Consider the following 21934-nt stretch of genomic DNA (forward strand, 5'->3'; position numbering starts at 1 on the left):
GTCATTTAACTGAGTCACCTAGGTGCCCGATCATAGTATTTTTTTAAAGTTCATTTACTTGAGAGAGAGAGAGAGAGAGAGAGAGAGAGATGAAGCATGTGCGTGTGAGTGGGGGAGGGGCAGACAGGGAGAGAGAAAGAATCCCAAGCAGGCTCTGCACTGCCAGCGAGGAGCCTGACATGGAGCTTGAACCCACGAAACCTGAGATCATGACCTGAGCCACAGTCAAGAGCCCGATGCTTTACCGACTGAGCCACCCACTGTATTTTTGAAACTTTTATATCTCCATCTGATCATGCTTTTGAATGAAGTGTTTTATCCTCATTCCTTTTAAAAGAGGTACCATGAATATACTTTTAATAAGATAGGATTTTAAAAACAAAATGATAATCAGGAGACAAAGGGTGCTTTGATAGTAAGCCTAGTTTTATGCATTAATTTAAAATCATTTTTCAGTTAAAGTGGAATTTTACATTTTATGTTTTCAAGTTTTTAAATGTTTTTAAAAATTACCTGATTTGTCTACCAACACCATAGGTCCAATTAACTTTTTCTCAGAAGCATCTTTTCAATAAAGACAATTAGCTAAGAAATACAACAAACAGGGCAACACTCCAAATGTGTACCCCAAGCCCATTTTAGAGGCAGTAGTGAACAAGGGTCTCTCTTGCATGCTAACCAGGATGCTCATGCTTGACCCAGAATTCCTGAATGATCTGCCTCCGAAATTTCCCTTACAGTTTCCCAATGTTCCATTTATACACACAGCAGTTCGGAGCCAACACTAATCCAGCAGCATTTTTCAAGTAATTGAGAGTATATTTTTCAAATACAATCTAGACATAATACCATGATTAAAGTACTGTAGGGGGAAATGAAAGCTTAACAAAACCTTCCTGAAACATAATTGAGAGTCTGCATGAAATCAAGGCCACAGAAATATTTATTATTATATCTCAGTTTGTGTTAAGTACTTTCAGAAGGTAGCGAACACTAAAAGCATATAATATGAAAAGGAAAGTTGAATTCTTGAGTTTTGCTCTGAAAATTTTCACTCTTTAAATGAGAAACATGACAAAACTTTTCGTGTTAAATTCCTCCACATGCAAACCATTTGTCATCCATTGAAAAATTTTTCTACTTCATTTCTTTACCAAAAATCTTGTGATATCTGATCCATGCTTTGATGCTAGAGATTGTCTTCTCCCCTGGCTTCTTTCCTTAGCTTGTCTGGCAGTTCTCTAAAAGTTAAAAAAATATACAAGTGTACACTTGTTAGGAAAAAAGTACTGGCCTCAGAAACTCAAAAATTCTTTGCATTTCGTTATTCTGGAAGAATCTACATTATCAACACACGCACTAGCAGAGGACCGCAGTAGCTCTGGTACGTGCCCCAAGGTCCTGGGTTCACTTAGGATCAGATGCTTTACTCCCCATTGAGACTGTGAATACCTCATTTGGGGACTACAGGAGGCCCTGGTTCTCCTCACCCAAGGGAGACCATCTAGAAGGCATCCTATAGTTTCTCACGGTGCAGTCATTCAAGGCCTGTTTCCTATTCTATGGGCTCAGAAGCCACTCCCAACCCCAAGCCAGTGCAGAAAAACAAAATGACGTAGATCAGAACTAGATTCTCCTGCTATTCTCACAAATAAAATTTTTCATGAGAATCTAAAAAAAGTGATCGCATAACTCTTGAATGAGCTAATAATTTTCACAGCTGAGAAGTAAATCCGATGACTTTTCCCCCAGTTGAAGCTCACGTATGTGTGAAGTTATCCAGGTGGAAGGGGTGGGGAGAGAAGAAAGGGTTAAGAGATGAAAATAAAACAACCCTGCTTACAAGATCCTTTTTATGTAAAAATTATATTTGTGAAGGAATGGAGGAATCTAAAATATTAAAAGAAAGCTAAGAAAGTGCTTATACATTATGAACACTGGCAAAGGATCTGAACAGTTTTCAGGAGTGTAAATACAATTGATCAGCATTTTTAAAAACATCAGTGTCTTTGGTCCACAAGACCATTCTTTTCCCACCACGTACGCCCCGACGAGTGCAGTTACGTGAGTACTGCCTCCACCAACAGGGCGGGAGGAGCATAGCGGAACACTCTCCTTTGGAAAACAGCTTGGAAATAAATTCCTACTGTCTCAGAAATATCCAAACACTGGACTCAGTGATTTTACATTTCAGAATCTATCTGAAGGAACAACCTCAAAATGTAAAGAACAGTGTGTAAAGAGAAGAATTAACTTCCAAGTTCACCAGTATGGGCACAGCTAAATCGAGTTCAGTAGACATGTACCCAACAGAGTGATATCAGCCTTTTTGGAGGACAGACATTATGAATGCTCATCACGGATGTGGGCAAATTCTTAAATCTTGCCATAACTAGAAAAAAAGTTGGATACAAAGTTGCATGTGGCATGTATGCTTCCAAGAAAATTTTAATCAGATCCTTTTGCTAGACTGCCTGTTAAAAATTCATCCTAGTTATTAAATACAACTGTTATATTTTTCCCTCCTGTTTTAAGCAACAGGTAATTGCTCAGAGAGGTGCCAAGGTGAACAGGTTTTACACTTGGGCCAGGAGTATAATGTTTGCATGTTGAGCTGGGTTGGCCCTAGAGATAATTTATTAATGTTCTCTGACATTTCGGGACATCCTTAGCTGCGAATGAAAATATATGTTGCTGCCCCAATTCACCAAACTTTTGGTTGATGGTCTGGGTCTCTTAGAGACTGTGTTAAGTTATATTTATTTTCTTCTAGGCAGTGGTGACAATTTTCTGTCCTAGAATGAATTACAAGGGAAGAAGCTTCTATCTGTGACAGAGAACCTACATAGGTCTCAAGAGGAAACTCAGGTGATGAAAGGGATAAGTGCATCTCGGGTCCCAGACAAGGGATACAGATTCCTCCATATGACCTTCCACAGGACTGTATACCTGATTCTCCATTTGATGTTCCAGGATGAAGTCAAACAGGTGTGCAGAGCTTCACCTACCTCTTTGTGACAGACTGTGCAGAGGGTCTGCAGGTTGTCCAGGGAGCACTGTCCTCCACCACCGGACACGGGCTTGATGTGGTCCACCTGCCAGAAATGCCCTTCTCCTGGGTTTCTTATCATTTCATTAAGCTACAATGAGAACAGAAGATCAGCACTTTTCAACATACACTGTGGGAACGGTTGGTTTTGCCTTGTGCAATCATGTTTACACAGCAAAATCACAGCGAAAAATACATTAGGATGGCTTTTTATAGCTTTTGTAAATAGGAAAAAGCCTCTAGGTTAGCAATTTGAAAGCAATAAAATACATTTCTGAAAAAGTTCTTTTTCCCTTACCTAACCCATTTTGAAAAAATTACAAACAAGTATAAAATACCACAACTCCTGACAGATTGGGAAAAATTACTTGCTTCTGCACCTTTGAGCTAGTTTATATGGTCAATAAAACAAAACTGTGAAAAGAATAAGGACACATTGGAAATCAAAAACTTCTGAATATTATTGAGTCACATAATCTTTAATCACTGACCCAAGTTCATTTGTTCCTGTCATAGTGAGAGTTTAATATTAATGACTATCACCCGGAACCTTTTTGCCATTCATCTGGGAACCTCTAAAAATTAACATGGACTGGGACAAAGTTTCTACAACAGACCTCTATCACTTGCATATCTGGAATAAACTAAGATGTCCACTTAAAGCAGCAGTATTTAGGCCAACTCACACATACACACTTTATATATTATTGGTGATGACCTACATTAAGATGTATTTTAACATTCTACCTGAGGTAGGAAAACCAGCTCACAGAATTGTAGTTTTTTAAATATGATAAAGATGAATGCAAAGATTGTTTTTATTTCCATGGTTTTGGACAAGGACAACATTAAAATCAGCTTCATGCTGCTGGCCCTGGGAACCTATGTCACAAGTACTTTTAAGGAAGCTTGTCTGACATGTGGAGGCAGAGGAACACTGACCCCCAGTGCCCAGCCCAAAAGGAGCCCCAAGAGGCAGCAAGCAGGAGCAGTAACCTCTGTCTAGCAGAGGCCGGCACTGTTAGAAGCAGTTAGACATGGCCATCTTGTGCATCAAGCAAATGACTCATTCTTAGGAAAAAAATCCATTTTGTCTGCTCTTTGTAACCAATTCTTTTACTCTGAATAGTCTCTCTTCTGACAGACTCTTAAATCCAGATGTGGTTCTGTATTCCTCCTAGTAATGCCCTGGCAAACAAATCACTTGGAGTCAGTCTTCAACATCTTAGACTGAACTCTTAAAACAATCACTCCCTCTCTGACTGGCCCTCCCCAGTATGAACCCTATGGTGCTGCTGCGCCTGGGAGCACTTTTGTTTTAGAAGTAGACTATGTTACTCCCACAGTCCCGGACAGGCTATTTTCAAGATGTCCTGAGTCTTCTCACTGTGTGTCTTCTGGAAGCCTCCACTCTGAGGCAGCAGACAGTGACTGCAGTCTGGCTGACACCCCTGGGGTGGGTGCAGTGTGTGCCTCACCAATTAGACAAAAGGATATTTCAGGAACTCTGGGTATCATGAAGGAAGTAATTCCCTAGCTCTCAAAGTCATGGTAATTCATTTTTGCAGAAATGCTTAATTAATTAATTCTGTCATAATTTGGTGATACAAAATAAATAAAAATGTGTGATTTGACCAACTGGCAGAAATTTATCCAATATTTTAGTGGGCACAGAATGGCTCAGGAGTGATTTTTTAAAATTAAGCACACTACAAAATTACACATTTTGCTCTAGTTTGAAACTTAGGGCTGATTAGATCACATTAGAAACCAGCTGAGATTTGGAAATAAAAGTGAATATTGATGATTGTTTTCTAAGAATATTTTTTTCATAAACTGTTCTGCTAAAATTACATTTTACAGTGGAATGAACATAAATGTTTTCTTCTCATTGTAATGAACTATATTTTGGGGGCTATCTGTTTGCCCCTGGTCATTCAATACTAACATCATGAAAAGTGACAACCAGACCATAGGTACTTCTCCATGGAATGTATCCTCTGTTAAGATCTCTCCCCAGTATAATTTAATCAGAATCTAATTAAGCTGCTATATCTTATAACTATAATTCTGGAATCAGGGGGATAGAGAAACATGTCAAATAATACCATGAGGATACAGGAAGACAAACCCATAATGTAGGAAATCCTACAGGCAAATGATCCAGTTTCTTGAACAATCAATGGTGTAAAAATGGGATGGGGTGATATAGATTAAATGGAGGATAAGAGGCATAATGAACAAATACAATGTGTGGGTCATATTTTGATCCTAATTTGAACAAAGCAACTGCAAAAAGACATTTTTGAGACAATCTGGGAAACCAAGCCTGGACTTAAAATGAAGGAATCATAACTGTTGGTGTAATAATGGGTAGTGGGGTATGGGAATTTTTAAAATTTATGTATGAATTTATTGAGAGTATGATCAGGGAAGAGGCAGGAGGGGGCAGCGGTGGGGGGTGGTGGTGGAGAGAGACAGAGACAGAGAGAGAGAAAGAGAGAGAATGAATGAATGAATCCCAAGCAGGCTCCATGCTCAGCACAAAACCCAATGTGGGGCTTGGTCCCACGACCCCAGGACCATAACCTGAGCTGAAATCAAGAGTCAGACACTCAACCGACTGAGCACCCAGGTACCCAGGTATGGGATTATATTTAAGACAGACAGAAAGAAAGAAGGAGGGAGGGAGAAAGTCTTTGTGGGAGATACATAATGAAAGGATTTAAAGAGGAAATGAGGGGCACCTGGCTAGCTCAGTCAGTAGAGCATGTGACTTGATCTCAGGGTCATGAGTTCAAGCCTCACCATGGACACAGAGATCACTTAAAAAAAAATAAAAGAGGAAATGAAATGTTGTCTGGAATTTGTTGTCCAGGAGACTCTCTCTGCCCCTCCCCTGCTCATGCTTTCTCTCTCTGTCTCAAAAATAAATATAAACATTAAAAAAAAATTTAAAAGGGGGGAGCACCTGGGTGGCTCAGTTGGTTGAGCGTCGGACTTCAGCTCAGGTCATGAACTCGCAGTTTGTGGGTTCGAGCCCCACGTCAGGCTCTGTGCTGACAGCTCAAAGCCTTGAGCCTGCTTCAGATTCTGTGTCTCTCTCTCTGCCCCTCCCCTGCTCATGCTCTGTCTCTGTCTCAAAAATAAATATAAACATTAAAAAAAAATTTTTTTTTAATAATTCCAGGAGAAAAAAAGAACTGAGGTGAGGGGCAGATGAAGGCAAAATGTTGATAACTGTTCAAGGTGGGTAATGGGTATACGGGTTGATTATTCTCTCTACTTTTGCGTGCGTATTTTCAAAAGCTGCTGTATTATAAAGTTGAAAAAAAGAAAATGAATCAATATTCATCACTCATAACAATGCTGCCTTCTCTCTGCCAAAGGATTATAATTTACCTGTTCTAATGGGAGCTTTGAGATCCAGGTAATATCCAGTAGAGTCTTCCTCTGACTTTTGGGAGCATCTCTCAGACGTAGAAAGAGTTCTTGTGCATTTAGGTTACATAGCTGACACACACCGTGTTCAATTTCAAATACTTTGGCTCGCAGGTAATTGTTATTAGATCGAATCCAAAACTCTTCCTGACATTTCAGAGAGCAAAACCGTGACTCCCAAGCGTTCACTTTGCACTCTTGCTTAGTTTGGCAGGTGGGTTGCTGACAGCGAAGGCAAAGCGGATTTCCTGCATTATCCACAGCTTGCAGATAGCCTTTGGATATAGAAGGCTTCACAGCAAGATCAGCTTGGGCTATGCAGGGATTTAGAAATGGGACAGAGACTCCATCATCAAGGAACTTTCTGGAAGTGAACAAAACATTGACTAAGTAATGAACACGTACACTTGTCTAAATAGTCACTACTTCATGTAACAGCCTTTAAAGTTTCAATACTGATAACCAGTAAATGTAGGACTCATGGATTCTGTGACTGAGTGTGGAAATGAAACAGCCATAGTCAGCACTCGATGCTCCATGCCAAATGAAGGAAAGAATGATGTGTTAAAAAAATTCATTTGAATATAAATATGCTGCCTCTCTTGGGAGTTTATATATCTTCAAGTTAAACAACCAGACTTTGAAACATCTGGAGAAGTTGGAAAATGAGAAGTTAAAAATGCTTCTTCAATCTGGGAAAGGACGGGCTAATGTAAAACCCCACTTGGAGTTGGGGCTACTGTACTCTACATGTGTTGGGCCACACACCTCACTAGGACACAGAGACCATTATGAAGGCTTCCACGACACTCTCGGGGAGCCCCTGTGGACCTACCGGAAACAGTCACATCCGTAAAGTGACAGAGCCAAGAAGCTAATGGTGTTGACAGGAACTATCAACATTAAACTTGCTAAATATGTGCCTCCTCCAGGTAAACTCTTATTTGATTTGATTCAAAGTTAGAAATGACACAGGACATGCACTCAATTTATTAATTATAATTTTTAAAAATTTGTTAAGATAAAAGGAAAAGGTACATTACTCTATTATGCTGAAAAGTCCTACATGGAATTACAACAGCTGCTTGCCTTTTTTTTAGGACTGTTAGAAGTGTTAAAAGAAAAACTCTTTGTGATAGAAAAAGCTCATGACTGGGAAGCGGAGCCCAGATTAGACCTCGGGTCTCCTAGCATCTAATGGCTTTGGGCAGGTCACTTGGTCCACCTGGTCTCAGGATCCTTCTAATTTCTAAGGTGAGGACATCCTATTCCTCATAGGGTTGTTACGAGGGTGGAGGAGCTACCTGTTGTGAAATATTGGGAAAGCTTTTTCTAACCGGTAAGGTGGCCACATCAGGGTAAAGTATTATTACAAATATGCATACACAAATTTAAAGAAGTACACACGGTACTATTATGTCCTATTAGTCAATGAAACCTTACTCTGTAGAAGGGTCCTGTGGCCTGGACTCCTTTGTGATCAGACGAACATGGCCCCCATCATTCTTGACCTTGTCCAGTGAGGCTACAGCAACATCTTCTTTGCTGATGTATCTAAAACAATTACATGGTGAGTAGATTTCCTCTCTCTTCTGAGTTTCTCTATTTCATGATCACATTACTCTTTGTAAAAGCAATAGGAGAGAAAGCAAGATGGGGTCTTTATTGTGCTAATACTAAAATTAGGGCATAGAATTTTCTATCCTAACATTGGTCTCCACGTGTGGGAAAGACACCTCTGTTCCAAATTAGTTTCTTAAGATTTATTTTTCTAAGACATTCAGAGTCACTCAATATCCTTTGGACCAATTTTCACTTAGGGGATAAGAGGAGTGGGTGTAGGAATAAGAAGTGATCAAATACATGCACAACTGACATCCTTGAGTAAATACCTTGTTGAGCTGTGCGGATAATCTCTCACTGCATTTTTACCTCCCTTTTGGCCTTTTCTTCAAGGTCCCTCAAATCACCTCAATCATTTATAATGGTGTATCAGCATACTCGGGTAAAGAGATTCTCTTTTTAGTTAACCAGGTTCAATAACAACTTCTATAATCCCAAGGTTGTTTCCATTATTGTCAGCCATACAGAGTTTATGGAATCTTCCACTGAAATAAAGCCACTCTTGATGTGGGATTCAGAACCTTATTACACAACACTATCAATACCACACAATGATTTAGGGACTGGAAGTAAAGAGGAAAGTTATTCCAATTAAAGGTGACAGGGGAATTTAAGTAGGTAAAATGCAATTACCCAATTAATTCCTTCTAATTAGCATGGCCCACTTTCTCTGGTAGTTTACACTTTTGTAGCTTTTTTTTTTTCCTTTTTAATTAGTTTGAACATGAATTTCTTCATATTTCCAAGTACTTCCTAGTTTGCTAACTTGACAATAAAAGTTAAATCACAATGGAATGGCGCAATATTAGGTAAAATCTTAGAAATTTGCTTTTATGTTAAAGTAGATTTAAAAATCAACAGATTTTCTTGTTTTTATAAGCTATTAATGTTTTGACTAGATGATACCTGCACATATATCAAAACTCAAAAGGCATGCAATGGTGCTTATGGTGAAGAGTAAGTTTACCTTCCAGTCCCATCTCCTCCCCCAAAGCTATCTCCGTGACCAATTTCTTTTGGAGAGATTTTTTTTTTTCTGCGCATAGGTTATACCTTTTATGATCTCTGTATTTTTATTGACATATAACTCACATACCATAAAAGTTACCATTTTAAAGTGTACAATTCAGTTCATTTTAGTATACTTACAAGGTTGTCCAACCAGCACCACTAATTCCAGAACATTTCATCACCCCCAGAAGAAACCTGTACTCATTAGCAGTCCTCATTATGCTTTTTACTTTTAAAAACAAATGGTAGCACACTAACCTTTACCTTGCTTTTTTTGCCTACACATATATCTCCAAGCTCTTTCCATATCAGTACACAAGGGTTGCCGTATTTCTTTGATGACTGCATGTTACTGCATTATTTGAATAAACAATATAATATGTCTAACCAACTTCTGATTAATGGCACTTAGGTTGTTCTAGTCTCTGTTATCACAATGTTATAATATCCCTACACATTACATACATGTAGAATAAGTTCTCAGAAGCAGAATTGCTGGGTCAAAGGTCTTGAGTGCTTTAAATGTGGACAGATTTTGACACATTGCTCTCTCCTTTGGGTTTGTACCAACCAATATACAAGTCCACTGTCAATGCAGGAAAGTGCCTGTTTCCTCACACTTATACTAGCACAATGATGAGGGAGTGTGGGGCAAGCTGAGGGCAAAGTACAGACTAACAGCAATGCCCCACCCCCCGCCTGGTGGGATATGTGTGATGTTCCTCGGACACTGCTGGCTGCCCAAGAAAGGGGAAAGGAAAGAGCAAGTGGTTGACAGAGAGAGGTCACAGTCATGCAGGACAGGAGTCTCCTTCAGTTTACGGATAACTTAGTAAACTGCAAGAAAAGCTCTAATATCACCCTCCTCAAGCTATTAGGGGTGATATTAAATCAAGGGGTTTATGTGCTTGCCATGGCAATGTGGGAAACAAAGCCAAATGAAAAATTAAATTCCCTTACTGCCTACAAGTCCTTGAAATAGGCAGAGTCCCTCTAGGGGCTCAGCTGCCTCAGTGATGACACTTTGCTAGGGGCAAAAGGGAGTCTAGGCCTAACATTATCCTGCCCCCAGGATCCTGTAAGTCTACTTTAACATATAAAAATTCCTTTGGAAACTTCCTTTATCTCAACTCCGCCAAGATATACGCTGGCAATCATACTCCAAGCTTATGGCCCCTGATATACATCTGAAGGGTCTCATGACTGAGGTTTTACTAAACAGTAATAAATGGCATTTTCATAATTGCAGTTCGCCCCTAAAGGTCCTGGAAACCTTGCCTCCAAAATTCCTTGGAGTCTAACATTGTCTATAACCCCCTCCCAACCTGGGGGTATATAATGAGTTGCCCGTCACAACCCCAGTGCAGCTCTTTGTGCCCACAGGCCCTGTCACCTTTTTGCACCAAAAGTCTTTTTTTTTTTTTAATTTTTGTTTATGTTTATTCATTTTTGAAAGACAGAGAGAGACAGAGCATAAGCAGGGGTGGGATGGAGAGAGAGGGGAACAAAGATTCTGAAACAGACTCCAGGCTCTGAGCTGTCAGCACAGGGTCCGATGCGGGGCTCGAACCCACAAACCGCGAGATCATGACCTGAGCCGAAGTCGGACGCTCAACTGACTGAGCCACCCAGGAGCCCCACCAAAAGTCTTTTTTTGCATCAAAGACGTCTTCAAGAATTCTTTCTTGGCCATCAGCTCCAAACCCCACCATCAACCCAAAACCCCACCAACAAATATGTCCATTAAAAACATCTCTGCTAATGGTGATATTTATCTCATTTTGGCTTTAAATTTACATTTCTCCTATTAAAAGTAACAGTGACTCTCTTTTCATATATTTCCATTTCTACTGGTGTGTTGTTTTTAAAGCAAAAGAAAAAAGAACCAAAGTGAATTCTTTTAGAATTCTCTAACTTGCCGTTTTGGTTTTGAAACTTCCCAGGTTCCTCCATCCCCCAATTCTTCAACCATTTTATCTCCTTGACAAAAGCACTTTCACTAAAGTATTTCAGTGGATTCTAATGAACTCAAACACTTCCTAGCTTTGAGGGGCAAGGGGATATTAAGCCTTGCCTCAGGTATTATTCAATGTTTAAAAGCTTAGAATCCTAATTCAGTAAATTTAAAAGATGCTGAGAAATCTATTCAGAGATTTAAGAACTAAAAATAACCTTTACTACAAGAGATTTAAGCACAAAATTCTGGAAACCACAAGAAATAGATCAATCAACCCCAAAGCAGGAAGTTGGCAGCTTTTCAAACATGGTTGTGAGTTACCAACATTTAATTTTCCACTGAGGTTTGCTAGGAAGTTGATGTAAGTATACCACCTCTCAAAAGGATTATGGTAAATCTCAGTTTTGAAAAACAGGGAAAGGCGAACGTTGTCTACTAATTAGTAATTCCCAGATGGGGATGGCAGTGGCGGATGGCAAGTTTTGCAATAGAAGTATGTTGGGAAGTGGACCTCAACAGTGAAAACGGTGCCGAGTTCTGGGTTGCTGAGCTGCTTTGGGGGTCAAAATAAATAGGTGGCATCCTAAACCTAACAGGGCTCCCAGAAAGGCAGGCCTACCTCTGACAAATGGGAACTCAGAAGCAGTGGCTGGTGGTCTTGGCTTCATTCACAATTAAGACTGAGCTATTCAAAAGCTAAGTGTAAACTCTGAGCTTGGACGGGTCCTGTGCACTGGTGGAAGTCAATGCAGGATAATCTGGCTGAAGATATGGCCACTGCTTAAAATCAGTATCTATTTGTCTTTATTCTAAGGCCATTCCATTTTTTCATAGAAGAATCATCTAATTTTCTGCTAAGAAGTAAAATATGCCTCCTAGAATTCTGGAAGTGAAGAAAGGGGTCTGGGGAGTGCCGGTTTTCAATATAATGCCTCTCCCTTTATCTCCACTAAGCTTGGTGTTTCCAAGGCTGGTGTGTCTCTGGTTCAGTTTCTCTAGAAAGTAAACTGGTAGGACAGGGGGAGGTCAAGGCATCCAGTGTCTACCTGCTCCTCATACAGATTTCCAATCAGTGCTGCTGTGCAGCCCCATCTTTGACACTTGCTTTCAGAGAGAGACAGTTCCTCCAAGTCACTGAGACTTGCCGGGGTTCTCCACAAGAACCGGCAAGCTTGCCCAAAGTGCACTCCTCTGCAGGTGCACAGGCTTCATTTTCATGTCTCTGCGAAGTCCATTTCCCTGAAGTCTTCCCTCTCTTCCTCTCTCTGATCAGTGACCAAAGTGTCTAGATCTACCTCTTAACACCTCTCTTCATCCTCCTTCCTCCATTCCCATTGTTCCTGCCTTACTTAATAAAAGTGTTCAGGGGTGCCAGGCTGGCTCAGTCAGTAGAGAATACAACTCTCGGGACTGTAAGTTTGAGCCCCATGTTGGGTGTAGAGATTACTTAAAAATAAAATCTTAAAAAAAAAGCCTTCATCTTTCCCCCTAGCTCTACCATAGTAGTCTTTTAACTTGTGTAGAAGGCAGTATCTTTAACAACCTTTCTCTAGGATTCTTGTCTCTGGTATTCAGTCCATCACTCATCTAGGTAATGTTGTAAAGGGACTTTGCAGATATAATTAAGGTTACTCATCAGCTGACCTTAAGAAAGGAAGCAATTCCAAGCATGAGAAGGATTTGACATACCACTGCTGGCCTTGAGATGTAGAACCCATGTGTTACAACTAGAAAGAAGCCTCTAGAAGCTAAGGATGCCCCCCCTCTTCCAGCTAGCAAGAAAATCCAAGTCCTATAATCACAAGGAACTAAATTCTGTCAACAACCCAAATGAACATGGAAATGGAGTCTTCCCAGACTATCAGTTAGGAGTCCATCCAGGCAACACCTTGAATTCAGTCTTACAAATTCCAGAGCAGAGAAACCAGTAGAGCCATCTCAGATTTCTGACTTACAGGACTGTGAGACAATACATGTCTGTTGCTTTCAGCTGCTAAGTTTGTGGTAATTTGTTAAGGCAACAATAGAAAAATAATGCACCTTGTCTCCCCACTTCAAGCCTGCTCTTTAAAAGAAAAAAAAGTTTATTTTTGAGAGACAGACAGAGAGAGAGAGAGAGAGAGAGAGAGAGAGAGAAGACAGGATCTGAACCAGGCTCTGTGCTGACATTAGAGAGCCCAATGCAGGGCTCAAACTCACGAATCATGGGATCAAGACCTGAGCTGAAGTCAGATGCTTAACTGACTGAGCCACCTAGGTGCTCCTCAGGTCTGCCCTTTTTTTTTTTTTTAAACGTTTATTCATTTTTGAGAGGCAGAGAGAGGCAGAGTGCAAATGGGGGAGGGGCAGAGAGAAAGGGAGACACAGAATCTGAAGAGGCTCCAGGCTCTGAGCTGTCAGCACAGAACCGATGTGGGGCTCAAACCACCAACCATGAGATCATGACTTAAGCCGAAGTCGGACGCTCAACTGACTGAGCCACTCAGAAGCTTGCAAGTCTGCTCTTCTGATCTCATCTCTCAAATGCTGCCAGAGCAAGCTCTTAAAAACACAAATCCGGGGCGCCTGGGTGGCGCAGTCGGTTAAGTGTCCGACTTCAGCCAGGTCACGATCTCGCGGTCCGGGAGTTCGAGCCCCGCGTCAGGCTCTGGGCTGATGGCTCAGAGCCTGGAGCCTGTTTCCGATTCTGTGTCTCCCTCTCTCTCTGCCCCTCCCCCGTTCATGCTCTGTCTCTCTCTGTCCCAAAAAAAAAAAGTTGAAAAAAAACAAAAAAACAAAAAAACACAAATCTGATTACTGACCATGCTGCTTAACACAAGTTTTAACTTTACTGTATCATCTACATAAAATGTTATAGATAATACCATGTGTCTGACTTTGGTTTGTATTGATTTCATGACTTTTGCTTTTATACCTGATTGGCTTTCTCAGGTAGTTCTTTAAGTGGCCATCCATGTCTGATGGGGAGGAAACAATGCGACATGTCTAGAAATGGCTGGAGTGGGTTGTAAATTCAGTTAAGAAGGAAACTATGGTAATGTAAAGAGAAGACCAATACTTCAACTAAGATGGTGGCTTTGGCAATGAGAATATGGAGAGGACCACAAGAAGTTCTGAGAAAAGTAACAGGCATCATGCTTTTTGTTACATACTGAGTGGGTATCTGTATGAGGGGTGTGTGCATGTGTGTGTATATATTATCAATGCACACATGTATTTTAAATGTATTTTTTATATAAAGTAATACACATTTGTGGGAACAATTTAAGCAGTACAGAAGAGTTTAGGTGAGTCTGAAACTGGCAGCTCATGGACAAATCGAACTAGTCAAAGGACCTTAATCGACTTTACAGCATTTTATTTTATTTTATTTTATTTTATTTCATTTCTTTTTTTCTTTTCTTTTCTTGTATTATTTTTTTAACTTTTATTTATTTTTGAGACAGAGAGAGACAGAGCATGAACGGGGGGAGGGCCAGAGAGAGACAGAGGGAGACACAGAATCTGAAGCAGGCTCCAGGCTTTGAGCTGTCAGCACAGAGCCCGACAACGCGGGGCTCGAACTCACCAAACGCGAGATCATGACCTGAGCCAAAGTCGGACACTTAACCGACTGAGTCCCCCCAGGCGCCCTGCAGCATTTTATTTTTTCATCTGAATTTGAATGACTTTAAATGGGTTATGCACTTTCCGATTTGGTATACTTCTACATCCTACCTCAACCTTTTCTGGTTTTACGCTTGATCTCATTTGTTCATATATGGTTCCTGCTTAGCTTTTAGTCATAGTAGTTTGTGATCCAGGCATAAAGTATAAAGTCCCTATCATCTCCACAAATCCCCTATCATATGGTCTAGAGCAAGATCCCTCAACAAGGGCACTAATGACATTTTGAAACAGATAATTGTTTAAGTGCAGTTCTGTTCACTGTAGGTTACTTAGCAGTGTCCCAGGCCTCCAGCCTCTAGATTCTCCCCATTTGTATCCCCTAATCCTAACAAACTAAAATGCTTCCTAACACTGCCACCCTGGGGGGTAAAACTGCCCCCAGCTAAGAACTACTCTCTTAGAGAAAACTCTGGTAAGGGTTTCTATGATACCCTTGCAGACACTTTCTATGTCCTAACAGCAATTACATATAGCTGTGTCTCCATCCTTTGTTATACTTATTTTTCCCCTTCATAATTTATCACAAGTACCACTCCTTATTCTCACCTATGAATATACCATAGGCCACATTTGGAAACAGCTGAAGAGAGTTTTCACTGTATAGAGTTACAAGTTGTTTGACTAACTGCACCCTCTCACATATCATGGATGGATGTTTTTCACCTGTGTGCATGGAAAAGGCTATAGACATCCCGTAACTGACGGGATGTGAGGATGAAGGCAGATTATAGGTGTATGGAGATGGCAAGAGCTACAGGGGCTTCTGCCATGTGCCTGCTTGGTGAGGGGCTCTGAGATCTCTTCCCACGCGGGAGCTGGGCAACAGAACCCTTGACCGAGAATCATTCCTCCACACTGAGGGAAGAGTCTACAGGTGGTGGGGACTGAACTCACACAAGGGGATACCTGAGTGGGGCAGAGAGGATTCTGATGCCAAGAAAGTAAGTGTACAGAGATTAGAAAGAAACCTGTAATGATAAAGGGCAAAATAATTACACAGACATGAGACACTAAACCTTTCCTTTTACTTTGCCCCCCACTGTAATCATCACCTCCCAGCCTTTGGGCGGGGGTGTGTCAACCAGAAGCAGCTTCCCTGCCGCACGACACCCAGACCAGTGCCCTCTTCTACCAGGGGATGTCTTTCTGTTGTTCAATAGTGTCCCAGGCTTAATGGGCCACAGGACACACTGGCCTGTGACTCTGGCCTCTCTCCTGATGAGTGGGACTCATGGTGACCAATATCCTACAAACCTGATCTTTTTGAGCAGATTTGATCAGATTCACAAAACATCTAATTCTATTCCTATAAAATAAACTACTGTTTTATGTATAATTTTCTCTTAACTCATCAGGATTTCATGAGTGGTTACATAAAATGTGTCAGACCCCCCTGTAGAAGTAACCGTGACAAAATAATATAATACAAAATAAAAAAGACAATGCATACCTTTTAGTACTGTTTTGTTTGGTTTGTTGCTTTGTGATCTCCTCCAAAGCAAGAATTGGGCTACAGAACAGCTGTCCACTTTTCCTGATTATCTTTTGCTTCATGGCAGTCAGACTACTCCATTCTCGAACAAACCTCAAAATCTGGCAGAAAATGAGATAATAAAAAGCTCTAATGGCTCACCAGGCATCTTCCTTTGAAAGTAAAGCCACTTATAACATTAGAAAACTGAGGTTTTATTATATCCTCCAAATAGGCTTCTGAATGTCACAATTTAAGGCTTTCTTCAGATTGATGCCGTCTTCCTATCTTTATTGTAAAATACTGATGGCCAGTTCTCTTTCAACCCAAAGGCTCCCTAAAGACACATTTCAGGATGCCCCAGCGTATGTCCTTAATGCACATAGGGACCAACGGCAATAATGTGCCCAGTGCGACCGAAAGGGGCCCGGCTGTCAGAAGCACAAATCCAGCAGTGGCCGAGGCAGAGCTGGTCGTGGGAGCGGGGGTCTTACAGCGGTGGCAGGTTTCAGTGCAACATCTGAGAACTGCCTTGTTACCCAACTACCTAAGTTATTACAGGAAAACAGCCACCAATAAATCTGGAACATTTTTTACCAGGGTCACTATTAATCTTACTTATTAGTCATTTATATGTAACTGGCCACTTTTTGTGAATCTGAGAACCAGGATGAAATGATACCAAAGAAAATAACTCACTGCTACCTTTTCCTTTAAGTCAAGTGCAGTGGACCCACAGGGAATGTTTGATTTCCACTCAAAGGGCAAACACAGAATCACTATTTTCTCCTAAAAAGTGGCACACTGCATGCTGTCAGCCCCTGCACGCGCTGATCCTTCCAAGCACAGAAGATAAATCGGCCACAGATCAGAATTAAGGCCTCCTGAGCAGGTGCTTGACTTACAGCTGTATGCTGGTGCTTCTGACGAAGCAGGAGTCACCCACCATGGCACCATCCCTGCTCTCAGAATTTGTCATTGTTAGAACTGTCAGAGATAAATGGAGACTGTCAGATATAGATATATAACGGTTGCTAATCCTGTGAAGGAGAAATCCAACCATGTGAGGATGACTCTATCCACAGAAACAGCAAGCCTAGGTGTGATCGCTCACTCAGGAAACTGATTTCACATTTCTTCTTAGCACCAAGGTAATTCAGAGGCAGTGCCTGGACCGATGACAACGTGCCCAGTGTGATCTGGCTCTGCGACAGGCCACAAGGTGCTTTCGTGAAACTCAGAATGGTCTTACAGTACTCAATACATTTTAACTGAAAACAAATGCAGAGGACTATTCTTACCAGGGAGCGATTGTGTTTCAGCTGAAAGCTTGCTGGTAAATCTTCCCAAAGGTCTAATTTTATATCCAACGGAATGAAGTTACAGTTCATCTGGTTTCCATCCTGATTATAGATTAGGAAGGCATGATTAGTCCATTTTGTCTGTAGGCACTGCTGATTATTTTAAAAGTAAAGAATTATATGATGGCACAATATTCCCTGTCTCCTAAAAGATAAACTGGGGTGGGGAGGACCACGTTCTGACAAGATTCCACCCACACACAGCTCCCCACAAGCATGCTGAGTGGAGAGAAGGGCCGGGCTCTCCAGTGCCCTCTGAATGCCTCCACTGCTTTCTCTCTAAGGGTAAAAAATACCATGGAGAGGGCTTAGTCAGTTAAACATGAGGTTTAAACATGAGTATTTCTTTTAAAAAGGGGAAGAAAAACCCCTGCATATGAAAATCTATTGTATCAACAACAGCTCGACTCCTATTCCAATTCTCTCAGCTAAAAAGAAAGTTATAGTTTCCACAATCACTTTGGAAAAAACACACAAAAAGTACTTAACACACTGATTCAAAGTTTAGACATGTAATGGTAACTCTGAACTCTGAATTAGACTTGGGGTTCTGGCCAAAACCCACAGCTCTGTAGAGGGATGCTGTTACTACAACATAGGATGTTAAACCTCCGTTACTGATCTTCCTTTTAAGAGGTGTGCTTTTAGGCAGTGCGCTAGGGTTTTAATCCAGAGTCCTACCTCCAGATTCACCTCAGCTCACCTTATAGCTGTGAAAAGACCTGTTAATGTTCCCTCTGCTTAGTGTCTCATGTTTAGAAGATTACTTGAATAATATTTTATGGTAAAAGGACATATAGGCATGTAGCACAGTCATAAACATGCACTCGAGACTATTAAGAGAGATGTCAAAAGGTGAGGTGGCCCATGTGACACAGGGTGGGTGCTGGAGACAGAAGAAGGTCAGTGAGGCTGTCACTGCAGGACTTTGCAGTTTCTCTCCTGTCTCCACCCAAAGAGGGGAAAAACACTGATCAGGTGATCCATGATGCAGAGTTTCCACTGTACAGAACAGAAAGTTTAAGGAGTTTAAGGGCTTCTGAATTCCAGTGTTTTATTCTGCCTGGTGTCTGCCTTTTGGTTTCTTGACCTTCCATCCCTTCTGGGGACCAGTTCTGTGTTATCCTCGTGTGATAGTCTGAGAAGCATGGCCAGGAGCTCTCCCCACACCGGGGCGAAGGGGCCTCAGTCACTGGGACTTGCCTCCAGAGGAGCAGGGGGTGCTTAGGTGCTCCCTCCATGCTCAGAGGTTCCACATGGTGGGCAGGGGTCCAAGCCTTAAAGAGGAGCCCTATTCACTCCCTGGCTTCATTCCTGGTGTCTTTCTCTTAGCTGTGGTCCCACGACAGAGGTTGCGTGAAGCTTCTGGCATTCACGATCCTACTCATCTCCTAATATTCTAGCAATCCCTTCTAATTATTACTTAGCACTGGAGATTGTTACACGTCCTGCCATCTCTGTATATCTATTGGGTTTAGTATAAAACCTGTAACCTAAGTAATCTTGAAAAAGGCATTCTTTTGATAGGCTGGCCCATGAATTGAGGAAGGTACAACTATTATTTTATTATACTTAAATGGTTAGAAATTTGATATTGTAGACCAAACGGAAGTATTCATAATCTCAGCAAGTATTTCCTCAAATACTCACACTAGTTTACCTAAGCCAAAGATTCTCACAGGGACCCTGAGATCACTTCAGGGTATCCACAAAGGCAAACTGTCTTCATAAGAACAGTAAAACAATATTTGCCCTTTTCACCCTCATTCTGTCACAAATGTATGGTGAAGTTTCCCCAGGATAGGCAGAGATGAGAATCCCAATGTCTTCTATTAAGACCCTAGAGAAACTGCTAAAAATGTAAAACAATGCCAACTCTCCTCACTAAATGTTATCTTTGTTTCAGAAAATATAATGATGTTTCATAAAAATAAGCTATTGACATGAATATCAATAATGGGTTTATTATTAGTACCCTTAATTAATAAATATTTTAAGTGTTTCCACTCTAATTTCAAGTGTAGTAAATGTCAATGGATATAACCCACATAAACAAAAGCTCCTTGGGGTTCTCGACAACTTTTTAAAAGTACAAAGAGGTCCTGAGACTGAAAAGCTTGAGAACCACTAACCTAGGGCATGGCATGAATCAGAGCAATCATATTTTTAAAGCTTCCTAGAATCTACTCAACATAGATGGGCAGAGCCCGGCTTCTGCAAAGATGCTGCTGCTGCTACAAATGATTTGTGAAGGACAGAACTTTGTCTCTTTTGAAGTATAGTTGACACACGATGTTACATCAATTTCAGGTGTGCAACATGGTGATTTGACAAGTCTATACATCATGCTGTGCTCACCAATCACTTCCTGCCCTTTTGGCTAAGATCTAGTATGCTGTGTTCACCACAAGTGCAGCTAGTGTCTGTTACCACACAGCACTATCACTACAGTCATAGTGACTATATCCCTGTGCTGTACCTTCCATCCCTGTGACTTATTCATTCCATAGCTGGAAGCCTGTACCTCCCAGTCCCCTTCACCCACTTTGCCCATCCCCCATCCCTCTCCCCTCAGGCAACCACCAGTTTGTTCTCTGATTTATGGGTCTGTTTTTGCTTTGTTTTTTCCTTTGTTTTGTTTTTTAAGATTCCACATGTAAGTGAAATCATGCGGTATCTCTTTCTCTGACTTATTTCACTTAGCATTACATGCTCTAGGTCCATCCATGTTATTGCAAATGGCAAGATCTCATTCTTTTTTATGGCTGCATAGTATGCCCTTGTGTAGATGTGGTGTGCGTGCGTGCGTGCGTGTGTGTGTGTGTGTGTGTGTGTGTGTACCAAACCTAGCAGCTAACTCTTACTGAGAGTTCCTTATGGCTAGGCACAGCGCTAAGTGATTTATAGGAATTAGCTTATGTTACCCTTGTAACAACTCCTTTCCATGTTTTCCAGTTGCAAAAACTGAGGCACAGAGTAGTTAAGTAATGTGTTCAAGATCCCATACTCAGTAACAGATGTGATTTGAGGCAATTCAGCCCTGAAGTCTGTGCTTTTAACTACTATGCTGTTTTGCCTTTCACTGTTTTTAGATTTAACAAAGAAATTTTCGAATTAGCTTTAAGGAGGAAAAGAACTCAATGCCTATCTCATTGTTAATAACAGTAAATATATCCACTGAAAAATGAAAAAAAGGAAGGCTTCTGTACGTTTTAAGCTGTAGAATCCCCATGATGCTTACCTTAGTATAGAGGTGAATCCGGTCAGTATTCTTACTTGCACAGAACATTAAGGTATCGTACACTGGCAAACTGTCTGGGATCTTCAACTGTTCTAATAAAGAAGATAAAAAAGAACCTGAAGGCTTACCTCCTCTCTATCCAAAATAGTTTATTTTAATCTTCTGTGGGTTAGAATGGAAGAGCTATATAAAATATATCATCATATTTCACAAAGGACACATGTCTGGGCTTGAAATAAAAATACCATGATAGGCCATCTAAGACCATACTGGCCTATATGGGAACCAGTTGCTTTGTACCTTTGCTAATGACCCCACAAGAGAGAAACAAATCCACAGTTAGCTGAGAAGACAGGAGTTAGGTATGAGGGAGAATTTCCTGCCACCAAGAGTTGTTATTAGTCTTAAGAAGTCTAGAATCTAGACATTTTGCTAGAGCGGTTTTGAGACAGAAGGAGCACCATTTTGGTTTGACAGCAATTCAGCTTTGTGAGAGGCCACCTGCATGCCAGATTCTCTACGGCCCAGTGCTTCACATTCACAAAAGAAGATGAATGTGCATGAGCTCTTTTTCTGATAATCTCCTTTTATTTATCACTTCTGGGTCTCACTGACCAATATATTCTGTAGAACAGGGTTATCAAAATGGATCTAAATAATTATAGTTAACACTTATCAAGTCCTTACAATGTGCCAGGCATTGTTCTAACTATATATCTTAACACCTCTCAGAAATAAGTAGTGCATTTTACAGAGGAGAAAACTGAGGCACATTAACTTGCCCAAGGTCATACCGCCAGTAAGAGGACTTACGGCCAGTCATGTGGCTATGGAGCCTGTGCCCTTAACCTCTGCCACAGTTCCTAAATGACTTTTATTATTATTATTATTATTATTATCATTAATTTTATTTTATTTTTCCCTCAGTGACCTTTTAAAGTGTTTCCCCAGATCTGGAAGTCTATGCTTTGTCATTCTGCTTGGCAATGTCATCATATTTTAATTTTTCTACTCAAGGCACTGGTTACTTTACAAACTTGGAGTATTCCTGTATTTCATGAATTCAGAAATGTCCATTCTTCCCACACATTAACATCTCTGAAACTGGCAC

General features: G+C 40.9%; 1 protein-coding gene across 5 annotated transcripts in view; it reads right to left on the reverse strand.

Annotated features, from left to right (window-relative positions):
• Positions 1-405: 405 nt before the first annotated feature.
• ZRANB3 (zinc finger RANBP2-type containing 3) overlaps positions 406-21934 on the reverse strand; it is a 320697-nt gene continuing 299168 nt past the window's right edge. For all 5 annotated transcript variants that reach the window (XM_040474925.1, XM_040474922.1, XM_040474923.1 and 2 more), the window contains 7 exons: positions 20824-20915; positions 17523-17624; positions 16201-16343; positions 7934-8044; positions 6452-6854; positions 3009-3140; positions 406-1241 (listed from right to left, as the gene is read on the reverse strand). In XM_040474925.1, coding sequence (XP_040330859.1) covers positions 1143-1241; positions 3009-3140; positions 6452-6854; positions 7934-8044; positions 16201-16343; positions 17523-17624; positions 20824-20915 — 1082 coding nt within the window. In that variant the 3' untranslated portion in view covers positions 406-1142. The remainder of the gene's footprint in view (positions 1242-3008; positions 3141-6451; positions 6855-7933; positions 8045-16200; positions 16344-17522; positions 17625-20823; positions 20916-21934) is intronic.

Source organism: Herpailurus yagouaroundi, unplaced genomic scaffold, assembly GCF_014898765.1.
Source record: "Herpailurus yagouaroundi ecotype Mexico unplaced genomic scaffold, PumYag 140, whole genome shotgun sequence".
Classification (NCBI taxonomy): domain Eukaryota; kingdom Metazoa; phylum Chordata; class Mammalia; order Carnivora; family Felidae; genus Herpailurus; species Herpailurus yagouaroundi.